General features: G+C 42.2%; 1 protein-coding gene across 1 annotated transcript in view; it reads left to right on the top strand.

Moving 5' to 3' along the window:
• Positions 1-396: 396 nt before the first annotated feature.
• Positions 397-13,989, top strand: part of LOC130031471 (Fc receptor-like protein 3) — a 34,640-nt gene continuing 21,047 nt past the window's right edge. Inside the window, 4 exon segments of the mRNA XM_056122816.1 lie at positions 397-469; positions 12,194-12,436; positions 12,928-13,191; positions 13,417-13,701. Of these exon segments, the coding sequence (XP_055978791.1) occupies positions 397-469; positions 12,194-12,436; positions 12,928-13,191; positions 13,417-13,701 (865 nt within the window).

Raw genomic sequence — 13,989 nt, 5'->3', positions numbered from 1 at the left:
GTCTCTTCCTGAAAATCTTTTCTGTGAGACAGGACAAAGTACCTGGAAACCCTGGGTAAGGCCTAGGTCTGACTATCCTTTCCGGAAAAGAGCAATTCCTCACTTCAGCTTAAGACTTTCAGGTCTCCCCAAAAGATCGGATGGTGGGGAACAACTCCCATGCGGAGAAGACCATGCAGATATCAGGTGTGGCTTGACGGGGCTGGTGGGGTCTCGTGGGGCTGGCGGGACTCAAGGTCAGCTCCACCCAGGGGCTCATCACATTCCTTTAAGGTCTTAATCTTCCCAACAGGTCCCGGGGTGGCAGAGGTGGATTGGGAGAAGGTGACCATCTCTCTCCTCCCCAACTTACATAAACCACCAAAGGGGGCCCAATGACTTCAGAACCACAAAAACATGTTTATGTGTAGAAAAGTCATCAACAAGAGCACAGGCTATGTTGACCTAGAAATGGCAGATGTGCTCCAAGGTGATAGAAACACAACAGGGAATCCTTTGTGGGAGATACTAATTTGAAGGAAGCAGAAGAAAGACTCCATGGGAGGATGAGGATGTTCTCTTTGTTTTCGAAGAGAGGGCGTGGAATGTGACACTGTAATAGTATGCTTGAATCCATGTAGTTTGTCTTGTGAAAATTGTATATCAATAAGAGTCGGAGTAGTAGTATAGAGGGTAGGACATTTGCCTTTGATGTGGCCAGCCTGGGTTCGATCCTTGGTATTCCATATGGTCCCCTGAGCACCGCCAAGAGTAAGTCCCAAGTGCAGACCCAGGAGTAACCCCTGAGCACTGCGGGTTGTGACACAAAAAGCCCTCCCCAAATTATATATCAATAATAAAAGCTTTGAAGTTTTACCACCTGACTATACGTGGCCTTCCTTTCTGTGGCCCCTCCTTGAACTTCACCCTCAATGAGAGTCACACGTTGTCAGTAACAACTAATAGCTGGGGTACGATGTCCAAGGGTTCATCCCTAATACTTCCCTTAGGCTTTTCCCTATTAGAGTGTGCATCTTGTATTTGTAATAAGGACTTAAAGTTGCAAGATTAATTTCTTAGGACAGATATTGATCAAAAAAATAAAAATAAAAAACCAAAAACAACTATGGTTTGTGTTTTTTCTTGGACTTTTAAAAATATTTGAGCTAGGTAATTTATAATATTGTTAATGTTAGGGTTTCAAGAATGAAACATTCCAGCACCATAATACTGCACCAGAGTATCTGCTTCTCCCACCATGATCCCAGTGTCTTTCCCTATCCTAGTTTCTCCATCCTCCATCCCTGCTTCTTACTGAACAGTTCCTGTTTCCTTGGGCATTTGTTATTTTCTCCACTCTGTAGCATACCCTCCAAATACTGCAGATAGATAATTCCATGGTTTTGTCTTTTCTGATAGCTGCATAGTTTTCCATGGTATTTGTACCAGTTTCTTTATCCAGTCCTCTGTTCTTGGAGACTTGGGTTCTTTCCTGATTTGGGCTATTGTGTATAGTGTTGCAATGATCACATGAGTGCAACATGTCCTTTCTGAGTAGACTTTGGGCCTCTGGGGTACATGCCAAGAAGTGGAATTACTGGGTCATATCCCCAGCAAGAAAAGCTCAATTCCTGGTTTTTGTTTTTTGAGAAGTGTCTATATTGTTTTCCCATAAGATTGCACAGGTTGACATCCCTCCAGCAATGGATGATGGTCTATTTTGCAACATCCATATCAACACTGGTCATTTTCATTCTTTGTGATTACGATGTGAGAATTATAATCATGTAACTTTCTATCATGTGTTCTTTAGATTTTATGACATGTATTCCTTGGACTTATGATTTTGCTGGTATGGGTGAACAACTTTACCTTTGAGAAAGTTCTTAACTTGCAGTTTGTACAAAGCACAAAACCCCTGGTTTCAGGAAACTCCTTTCCTTTGCTGTGAGATGTGCTGCCTATTGCATGATAAAAGCCATCTTGTAACCTGTCCTTCCTTGCTGATGCATGATAGACTGTGAAAGAATGATGAGCTCGTCTGATTACCCTATAAAGGCACTTGAGAGCCTTGACTGGCACTGATAGCTTCAGGTGCTTTGCCTGGGTCTGGTCAGTCACAAGACTCTGTCTTGGTGAGTCTGATTAAGCAAAGTACTGTTTCAATATGGTACTGGTCTTCTAGTATGAGATGTTGTATTGCTGATTTGATTTGCATTTCCCTAATGATAAGTGATACAGGATATTTTTTATATACCTCTATACCTCTTGGACATCTGTATGTCTTCTTAGAGGAAATATCTGTAAATTACTTCACCCCAGTTTTTGAAGTGGTTGATTATTTTTCTTCTTGTAAAGTTCTACCAGTGAGGAGGATCTATATGTGCCTATGAATACATATATGTATATATGTGTATATGTGTAATGAGATGTATGTATTTTTATGTGTACATATATATGAATACTCTGCGTGTTCCGGAGGACGCGCATCTTCAGGATCATGCAGAGCTCACGTAGCTGCTCCCCGCCCTCTCTGAGCATGTCGCACGGAAGGTGTCGATTGCTCTCTCCTGCCTCTCTCCCCCGTACAACATGGAGCCTCACGGGAAGGAGGGGCCTGAGAGAGCTCAGCGGGGAAGCGCCCACCTTGCCCGCGGCCGACTTGTCGTCGGTCCCCAGCACTGTCAGGAGTGCTCCTGAGCACAGCGGGAGTAAGCTATGCGCGCGCTGCGCGTGGCCCGTGGAAAGAGAAACGCAGCTCAAGCTCTTGGCTGTTGCTGCTGCGTGGGGCAGAACCTCAGAAGAGGACTCGCTAGACACAGTGCTCTCTCTCCCTCCCCGCTGCTTCAGTTTTCTCTGCAGCAAGTCCCTCACTAAATGCTTACTGAGCTATTTCTCTGGATTTGTTTTTGCTGTTAGCTTTTTTGGGGAGAGGGGGAGGGGTTTTGAGGGAGTTTATGTTTGGGTTTGGGTTTGGGGCTATACCTGGCAGTGCTCGGGGCTTACGCCTGGCTCTGCACTCAGGGATAACCTCTTTTTTTTTTTTTTGCTTTTTGGGCCACATCCCACGATGCACAGGGGTCACTCCTGGCTCTGCACTCAGAAATTACTCCTGGTGGTGCTCGAGAGACCATATGGGATGCCGGGAATTGAATCGGGTTGGCAGCATGCAGGACAAACACCCTACCCTCTGTGCTATCACTCTGGCCCCTTGGGAATAACTTCTTGAAGATTCAGGGAACCATCTTGGGTGCTGGGAATGAGCCCCAGGTCATCTACATGCCAGGAGAGTGCCCCCCCCGCCCCCCTCTGTTCTCTCTGTCTGGCCCCATTTCCGTGTCCTACCTTAAGTCGGAAAGTAATCCCATCAACGGCCAAGACTCAGAGACTATAAAACCCAACTCCGACACCTTATTATCTCATTCCTACTTTGGACAAACTGGCAGGCTACCGAATGTAACCTGCCCACACGGCAGAGTCTGGCAAACTCCCCGTGGCGTACCTAATATGCCAAATACCAGTAACAATGATGGGTCTCATTCTCCTAACCCTGGAAGAGCTTTTAATATGGCACTTTAAAAAAAAAATCTCAGGGCTAGGACGAAGGAGACGTTACTGGGGCCTGCTCGAGGCAATCGACGAATATATGAATACATCTTTTTATGCTTTATTGTTTCTATTTATAATGATCAGAAGAGTGATGTAGGCTAAGATTATGTTCAAACAACGAACACTTTTACAAACTAGTCCTTATTTCCCTTAAAAGATCTGAAAAGTTAAGGATGAAAATCAACCAACATACGCATGCCAATTCAAGCACTAAACCAGTACAAGGTTGTTTTGAACTGTCTTGTAAACGGATGCTGTATTCTTGAAGACTTCTTAAAATATAAAGGAGAAGTTGGCATGTAGGAATAAAGAAACACATCACTGACACCCCAAATAAAATATTAAGAAAGTCAAAGATGGCAACAGCAGCCTGGTGGGCAGCGGCAACAACTCAAAGGAAATCAGTTGCTAACCTAACTAGAACCATGCTCACCAGGCTGCAAGGCTTCGAAACATGTGATCTCACTCAGCTATTGGCAGTGTTGCTTATATTCTGCACATTGTATAGTGTAAGGCAAGCAGCACTGCTTCTTACACACACATGTACACACACACTAGCAAAAGAACAAATAAAATTTTCAAAGTCAGGTCTATTTGTGTCAAGTACATGACAATATTGAAAAATCATCTATTAGATTGCTGGGTGCCTATAGGAGCACTAAGCAAATGATCTAGAAAAATGCCCCACAGTTGAAAGCCTAGAGTCATTCTGTGAATGCTTATAAATCCTTAGAAATTTCTGATAATGTGCAAGCTAAAAATGCATAGATACACATTGTAAGCCTGTAATTCTCCTAACATGTCCCAAATTCTAAAGCATATGTTTTCTAACTGATGTCTCAACAATACAATAAATTACCTCTCTATTGTTTGTTTTGCTTGAATTTTTTGAAGAGCTTTTATTGTAAAATTAAGAGCATACTTTGGAAAAAAACATATCATTTTCCAGGACCCATAACATTAGACACTTTTGAAGGAAGATAAAGAGGTAGAGCAATTGTATGGTGCAAACTGGCACCATACAATTCAGCAGCTGAGAGCCTTTGGTTTCTTCTTAATAGAAAATGCTTCACTTTTCCTTGCCAGTGAAAGATACAAGATACAGTGACTCTGTTTTTTTGACACTTCATAGGAAACTTCAAAAATATCTTTCTTTGTATTCAGTTAATGCCTGGGTAGTCCATGTTTGATTCCATCTAAATGTGTACAACCGTGTTTTGTTTGACTCATGCTTCTCCTTTGTTTAACTTATTTGTACTCTTACAGGGGCACTAGGCAAGCATCCCTACGTTTTTAACACTTTGGCCAACAGGCACGTTCCTTCTGCACACTGTGCTTAAAGCAGCCAGCAACCTAACATCATCTGAAAATTTACTCGAAAGCCAAAACATTTGTCCGAACCTCAAATTCACAGAATAGAATCTGCATTTTAGTAACATCTCAAAAAGTGATATGAATGGGAACTGAAGTCTGAAAAGCACTAACCAAGAGTACATTTATTCTTCCCAGTCGAAGTATTTTTTAAAAAATTTTTATTAGTGAAACACCATGAGGTACAGTTGTAGACTTACAAAATTTTGTGATTGGGTTTCAATTATACAATGATCAAGTACCTATCCCTCTATCAGTGCCCATTTTCCACCATCACGGATCCCAGTATCCCTCCCACCCTCATCCCCCCCTCCCCATCCCACCCTGCCTCTCTGGCAGGGCATTCCCTTTTGTTCTCTCTCCTTTTTTGGGTGCTGTGATTTGCAAAACAGGCATTGAGTGGCAATCATGTTCGGTCTATAGTCTATTTTCAGCATGCTTCTCCCATCCTGGGAGGATCCTCCCAACACCCTTTATTTGGTGCTCCCTTCTCTTTCTGAGCTGCCTTTTCCCACAGCATGTGTGGCTGGCCTCCGAGCAATGGAGCGAAACTCCTAGTACTTATCTCGAGTATTCTTGGGTTTTAATCTCCTATTTTGTTACTTTATATTCCACAGGTGAATGCAATTTTTTTTATGTCTGTCCCTCTCTTTCTGACTCATTTTACTTAGCATGATACTTTCCATGTAGAACCACTTGTATGTAAATTCCAGCAGAGCTGGGTGCGATTTCTCCACCCTTCTCAGAGAGTCTGGCAAGCTACCGAGAGTATCTCGCCCTCACAGCAAAGCCTGGCAAGCTCCCCTTGATGTATTCAATATGCCAAACACAGTAACAACAAGTCTCAAAATGGAGATGTTATTGGGCCCGCTCGAGCAAAATTGAAGAACAACGAGAGGAGAGTGACAGTGACAGTGACATCTTTTCTAACAGCTGCATAGTATTCCATTGTGTAGATATATCAAAGTTTCTTTAACCAGTCATCTGTTCTTGGGCACTCAGGTTTTTTCCAGATTTTGGCTGTTGTGAACATTGTGAACATTGCAGCAAGGTGCATATGTCATTTCTACTATACTCTTTTACCTCTCTGGGATATAGTCCCAGGAGTGGTATTGCTGGGTCAAATGGGAACTCAATTTCTAATTTTTTGAGAATCATCCATACTGCTTTCCAAAAGGGCTGGACCAGTCGGCATTCCCACCAGCAGTGAAGGAGAGTCCCTTTCTCACCACATTCGTGCCAATACCAGTTGCTTTTGTTCTTTTGGATGTGGGCCAGTTTCTGTGTTGTGAGATGATATCTCATTGTTGTTTTCTGATGATTAGTGATGTAGAGCATTTTGTCATGTGCCTTTTAGCCATTCGGATTTCTTTTTTGAGAAAGTTTTTGTTCATTTCATCACCCTATTTTTTGATGGGGTTGGATGTTTTCTTCTTATGGAGTTCAACCAGTGCTTTGTATATCCTTGATATCAACCCCTTATCAGAAGGGTATTGGGTGAATATTCTTTCCCATTCTGTAGATTGTCTTTGTATTTTGGCCACTGTATCTTTTGTGGTGCAGAATCTTCTTAGTTTAAGATAGTCCCATTTGTTTATCTCTGTTTCCACTTGGTTAGTCAATGGAGTGTCATCTTTAAAGATACCGTTAGCCTCAATATTGTGGAGGGTTTTGCTGACCTTGTCTTCAATGTACCTTATGGATTCTGGCCTATGTTGAGATCTTTAATCCATTTTGTTCTGACTTTTGTGAATGGTGTTAGGTCGAGGTCTAAGCCCAGTTTTTTGCATGTGGTTGTCCAGTTATGCCAGCACCATTTGTTAAAGAGGTTTTCCTTGTTCCACTTCACATTTATTGCTCCCTTATCAAAGATTAAGTATTCATACATTTGGGGTTGTGTGTAAGGATATTCCACCCTGTTCCATTGGTCTACAGACCTGCCTTTTGTTCCAGTACCATGCTGTTTTAATTATTACCGCTTTGTAGTAGAGTTTGAGGATGGGGAGGGTAATGCCTCCCAAAGTCTTTTCCCCAAGAATTGCTTTAGCTACTCATAGGCGTTTATTGTTCCATATGAATTTCAGGAGTGCTTAATATATTTCTTTGAAGAATTTCATTGCTATCCTTATAGGGATCACATTGGATCTGTATAATGCTTTAGGGAGTATTGCCATTTTGACAATGTTAATTCTTCCTATCCATGAGCAGGGGATATATTTCCATTTCCCCGTCTCCTCTTTTATTTCATGGAGTAGTGTTTTCTAAGTTTTGTTGTAGAGATACTTTACCTCTTTAGTTAGGCTGATATAAAGTATTTGATTTTCTGGGGCATGATTGTAAATGGAATTATTTTTTTCATGTCACTTTCCTCTGTCTCATTATTTGCATGTAGGAAGAACATGGATTTTTGGGTATTAATTTTATAGCCTGCAACTTTACTGTACAAGTCTGTTGTTTCTAGGAGTTTCTTGGTAGAAGATTTAGGATTATCTAGATATAGTATCATATCATCTGCGAATAGTGAGAGCTTGATTTCTTCCTTTCCTATCTGGATGACTTTAATGTCTTTTTCTTGCCTAATTGCTATTGTAATTACTTCCAGTACTATATTGAACAGAAGTGGTGATAGTGGGCATCCTTGTCTTGTTCTTGATCTTAGAGGAAAGGCCCTTAGATTTTCCCCACGAGGATAATGCTTGCCACGGGTTTGTCATAGATGGCTTTGACTATCTTGAGGAAAGTTCCTTCAAAACCCATTTTGGTGAGAGTTTTCATCATAAATGGGTGCTGGATCTTGTCAAATGCTTTCTCTGCATCTATTGATATGATCATAATGTTGTTATCTCTACTTTTGTTGATATGATGGATTATGTTGATCGATTTCTGAATGTTATACCACCCTTGTATCCCCGGGGGTGAATCCCACTTGGTCATGGTGTATGATCTTTTTAATGAGTTGTTGGATTCTATTTGCTAATATTTTGTTGAGGATCTTCGCATCTGTGTTCATCAAGGATATTGGCCTATAGTTTTTTTTGTTGGTGGTGTCTTTGTTTGCTTTTGGTATTAGGGAGATATGTGCCTCATAGAAACTGTTTGGGAGAGTTCCTGTTTTTTCAATTTCCTGGAAAAACTTGAGAACTGGCAACAGGTCTACTTTAAATGTTTGGAAGAATTCATTAGTGAATCCATCTGGGCCTGGGCTTTTGTTTTTAGGAAGACTTTTGATTACAATTTCAATTTCCTTGATATGAATAAGTCTATTCAGGTTATTCCAAGTCTTCTTGGTTCAATTTTGATAGATATAGGAATCCAGGAATTTATCCATTTCTTTTAGGTTCTCTTGTTTCATGGCATACAGACCCTAAGAGTAGTCTCTGATGATTTTTTGAATTTCATTGGTTTCTGTTGTGATGTCCCCTTTATCATTTCTGATTCGGTTTATTAGGATAATCTCTCTTTCTTTGTGAGTCTTGCTACTGGTTTATCTATCTTGTTTATTTTCTCAAATAACCAGCTCTTGGTTTCATTGACCTTTCGAATTGTTTTTTTGGTTTCCATGTCATTAATTTCTGCTCTAAGTTTTATTATTTCTTTCATTCAGCCAAATTTCGGTTCCTTTTGTTGGCCTTTTTCTAAGATCTTGAGCTGTGAGGTTAGGTTATCTATGTAGGGCCTTTCTTCCTGTCTTAGGAATGCTTGCAAAGCTATAAATTTTCCTCTTAACACAGCTTTAGCTGCATCCCATAGGTTCTGGTAGCTCGTGTCTTCATGGGGCGGGAAGGAAGTTCCAGTTCCATGTCCCATCCCATGAGGCCTCAGTTGTTCCGTCACTGCTGGCTCATACCTGGCTTTCCAATTAGCTCTGAGGTAGCGGCCACCACCGTGGGGGAGGCGGAAGAGACAGACACCCTTTCCCTCCCAGGGGGAGCACAGCAATGTAGCTTGATGCATAGTCCATTCACATTTCTGCCAAAAGCTTTTGGGTTCGAAATTATGTCCATGTGCCTCTGGGGCCATGGCCGTGCCAGACAGCTGTTCATGGGGGCAACTTGTGGTCTCGGTGGAACGAGATGGACATGCCAGTTTTACACTCCATCCCATGAGGCTGCAGTTGCCCCATCACCTTCGGCTCATACCTGACTGTCCAATAAGCTCTGAGGTTGTGGCCACCGTGCCACCAGGATGGAGGGAGGCAGAAGAGACAGAAACCCTTTCCCTCCCGAAGGGGAACGGCACTGTAGTTTAAAGCATAGTCTATTCACATTTATGCCAAAAGCTGCATAGTTCTGAGATTGGTTTGTGTGCTGCTGGGGCCATGGCCATGCTGGAGAGCCTCTCTTGGGGGTGGGGGGAAACTCGTGGTCTCGGTGAGACTAGAAGGATGTGCCGGTTCCGCACCCCATCCCAATGAGGCCACAGTTGCCCTGTCACTGCCAGCTCATACCTGGCTCTCAAATAAGCTCTGAGGCGGTGGCCACTGTGCCGCAGGTGTGGGGCATGAAGGCGGAAGAGACAGACACCCTTTCCCTCCCAGGGAGGCATGTCGTGGTAGCTTAACTCATAGTCCATTCACTTTTCTACCAATAGCTGCTGGGTTCCAAATTTGGTTCGTGTGCCTCTGGGGCCAGGGCCATGCAAGAGAGCTGCTCGTGGCATGGGGGGGGGGGGGGGGATGGGGGGGCAACTTGTGGTCTTGGTGGGGCGGGAAGCCAGATGTGTTTTTTATAGACAGCAGAATGTTGGTTTCAGTTTCTGGATCCATTTTGCCACTCTTGATTGGTGTCTCTTGATTGGTGCATTTAGACCAATGACATTGAAAGAGATTATTGTCATGGGGTTTTGAGCCATCTTTCTGTAGGGATTGGTTGTGCTTTTAGGTGTTTTCCTTCTTGTCTTACAGGAATCCCTTTAATCCTTCTTTTAGGTTTGGTTTTGAATTTATGAAGTTCCTGAGCTGTTGTTTACCTATAAAATGGTGTATTGTTTCATCAAGTTTGAGTGAGAATTTAGCTGGACAAAGTATCCCTGGTGAGGCGTTCATTTCATTGAGTTTTTTCACTATATCTGGCCATTGTCTTCGGGCTTGGAGGGTTTCCTCTGATAGGCCTACTGTACATCTGTACAGTAAAAGGTTTACTGTACTGTAAAAGGTTCTCCTTTGTATGTGATTTCCTTCTTAGACCTTACTTCTTGCAAGGTCTCTATCCACGGCATCCATCATTCTGCCTTAAAGTGTTTTATTAGGGTCTCTTTTAGCTGGCACCCTTTTGGGTCCTTGGATCTGGATGTCTGCATTATTTAACTCCGGAAACTTTTTAGCAATGATTTCTTTCACCATGGTTTTTTTTTTCCATTGGGTTTGCCTCCCTGTCCTTCTAGTACTCCAATGATTTTTAATATCGTTCCTTTTGGTATCATCCCCTAGGTCTCTTATTTGCCTTAGAGCTATTTTGAGATCTTTTACCGTTGTTTGTTGTTGTCTATACAATTTCTGCTGCTCATCGTCAAGCTCACTGATCCTGTCTTCGGCTGTAGTCATTCTACTGTTGAGGACACCCACTGAGTTTTTAGTTTCATCTAACAAATCCTTCATTTTTAACACTTCTTTTTGTAGCTTTTTTATTTCTGCTCTCATTTCTTCCATAATTTCTTGACTATCCATTACACTGATTCTTTCATTTCTTCCTTTAATTTTCTGGATGTCTGCTCTATTGATTCTTTGAGTTCCTTGAATATCCTCAGTTTTCCATCTCAGAATTCTTTATTGGAGAGATCGTATTTGTGGGTAACCCCTGTTGAGGATTTGGGACTCTTTTCTTCGTCCTCCTCTCCTCATAGGGCAGATTTGCAATGTTTCTTCATGTTGTTGTGTTTGTATAGAGTTAGAACCTTCAAGTTCACTAGTACTGTTCCCCCTTATAGTGGGAAAGGGTTCTGAATGAGCTCAGTCGATGGTGGTCACCCTTCTCCCCTTCTAGAATACCTCCTTCCTCTCATACATTATTCTGTGACTTATGATAGGCATTGGAGGATGTGCTCTTTTTTTATAGGGCTTATACAGCTTTTTGCATACACTGGCCTTTTAATGGAGTTGGTATACGCCAGTGGATTGTTGTCACATTGTGTTTGAGAGGGACGTTTTGCTCAGAATTAGGTGATATAGGTTGGCAAATAAGTTGAGAGTGCTGGGAATGGAGAAAGTAACTGCAGACATACGAGCAGCTGCTAACCACACAGAAGGCCACACCCACTTTTTTTTTTTTTTTGCTTTTTGGGTCACACCTGACAATGCACAGGGGTTACTCCTGGCTCTGCACTCAGGAATTACTCCTGGCAGTGCTCAGGGGGACCATATGGGATGCTGGGAATTGACCCAGGTTGGTCGTGTGCAAGGCAAACACCCTACCCGCTGAGCTATCGCTCCAGCCCCCACACCCACTTTTGAGGAGGCCACACCCCTACAGTGGAGTCCACACCCCGAACCATTCCCATATGCTAGACCCTGGTCCTATCTGACTGCCCAGCAGTGAGGGCGCAACTGGGGAAGGAGTGCACCAGGCCTGCAGGGCAGGGTCCCGCTGACCAACAAACCTGCAGACAAGGACGGGGTGATGAGGTGGAAGGCTCGCTAGCGGGACTCGGGCAGGTGTTCTCCAAAGTCTCCTCCAACTGCCTCACGGTGGGGGCGGGGGGAGGGCCGGGGTGAGAGGGGCAGGAACGTCCTGACCAACAAACCTGCAAAGAAGGGCGGCGGGCGATGTCTTTTGTATTTCTTAATTTTAATTTTGACAAAGTTAGAAAAAATAAGTTGCCACCCTTATAGAATAACAAACCAAGCAAGGTTTCAAAGTAATGAAAAGAATTTTTAAATCATTTATTAAACATTAACCAGATTTTCCTATAATAGAAAGTTTCTCTGAGTTATCTGCGTTCTGGGCACAATTTTAATTGAAAATAAAAACAGATAAAAGCATTTTATGGCCAGTTGACCTTCTAAAGTCTACAATCTCCTGGACCTACACAGGAGCTTTAGTTGTATAACACTCATATCTGCACTATAGGCAAAGGATAAGGAAGAACAGACTCTATCCCAGCCCTTTCCCACATGTTCTGATGCATATCCAACCTGGTTTTAATAAGAATTAGTATTGGAACATTCCCACTGAAGATCAGGCCAATCCCTTCTTCCATCCATTCTTTATTCACTTTCATCTTTCTATTTTCTGTTCAGGAATAGTTCCAAAAGCTTTTATTTTCCTGAATCCTCCATGGTCTACAGTCTTCAAAGGAGAAAAGATGATACTCACATGCAAGGATTTACACTCTCCAGGTGAAGGAGATGTAATTTGGTACAAAGAAGAAAAGCTCTGGAAAACAGAGTCTGAAGAGATTCAAGTTGAAAAGTCTGGATCTTACAAATGCAAGACTCAGGCATCTTCTCTCAGTGACCCTGTGCATGTGAAATTTTTATCTGGTGAGACAAGAAAGTAGAAGTCAATAAAAGCAAGCTACTGGGGGAATATCTGAAGGTTGGGAGTATAGCAAAGTTTCAAATTGTCATGAAAATGTTCTGTTTGGATCACCAATGGGAAATGCAAGGAAGAAGGCAGCAACAGAAGGCTACATTGTCCATATTGTCCCTATTTCTCTATCCAGGGCAAGTCAGTAATCCAGAAGTCACCACGCACAAAGTGGCTCAGGTCTGAAGAAAAGCAGGCTATAAAATCCATCTTTGATTTAATTATGACTCTGAAGAGTGGGGCGGGTGTTAGAGAAGGTTGTGGGGGTTGCATTATTTCTGTAGAATTGGGGAATTAATTTGCTCTTCTAGGATAAGGAGAATTGGTATTAGGGCTACATGAAAATGTTGCACAGTACAGTACTTTTTTCCTTACGGGGAGAAAATAAGAAGTGGAAGGGAAAAAAGACAAGGGTAAATTGAGTGGCTTCCTTCATTCTTTGCAGATGAGCTGATCTTGCAGGTTTCACATCCTATATTTGAAGGAGAAGATGTACATCTGAGATGCCGAATGAAAAAAAACCAAAACAGTAATAATAAATGGACTTACTACAAAGATGGAGAAATAATTGGTGATACCGACTCAGATTTCATACTAAGTTCAGTATCTGGTGACAATAGCCAATATCATTGTACTGCTTATAAACATAAAATTCTAGAATATATTAAATGGGCAGAAGCTTCAAAACCTCTAATGATCCAAATTCAAGGTAAGGGCCATGCTCTTGTAGATGGCTGGACTTAGTAGAAAACAGTGTTTGGGATTGAGGAGGGTGTTTACAAAAGGAATTTCATGAAAAACTCATCAATCATGATACAGAGGAGGATATGTCTGCTTGGATATCTATTTCCTGCTTTCTTGTGATAAAAATACAGGTGCATCTCTTTGGAAACTCTGAACCCAATATCCCTGAAAATTGATTTATTCTTTCTAGAGTTGTTTCCACAACCTGTGCTGACAGTCAGTCCTTTAAAGCCAATAGAAGGGAATCCAGTGACTCTCAAGTGTGAAACCTGGCTCCCTCCACGAAAGTTCAGTACTTCGCTTCAATTCTGTTTCTTTCGAGAAAACCAAATCCTTGGGTCAGGCTGGAGCAGCTTCCCAGAGCTCTACATCCCTGTCTTGTGGAGTGAAGACTCTGGATCTTATTGGTGTCAGGCTCAGACAACTAATCACAGAGTCATGAAAAGAAGCTTGAGACACCAGATACATGTTCAGAGTAAGTGTGTGTGTGTGTGTGTGTGTGTGTGTGTGTGTGTGTGTGTGTTGGTGGATGTGTACGCACTTGACTCTTCCAGAGTCAGAGTTGGGACAAGGGAATAAAACAATGGTCTCTTCTGCACCCTAGTACAATGAATAAAGCAATACAAAAATGCTCTCTTCTCCCTAGTACAACACTTCTGGAATCCTCATTTGTTTTTACTTTTTTTTTTAGATTCAGCATGGTCCAAATTTTCCTAAAACATTCTACTCCACCTAAGTCAACAATTGTAGTTTTAGATCAGTC

Source organism: Sorex fumeus, unplaced genomic scaffold (assembly GCF_029834395.1).
Source record: "Sorex fumeus unplaced genomic scaffold, SorFum_2.1 ptg000047l, whole genome shotgun sequence".
Lineage (NCBI taxonomy): Eukaryota > Metazoa > Chordata > Mammalia > Eulipotyphla > Soricidae > Sorex > Sorex fumeus.
This window is presented reverse-complemented; position numbering and strand designations above follow the sequence as displayed.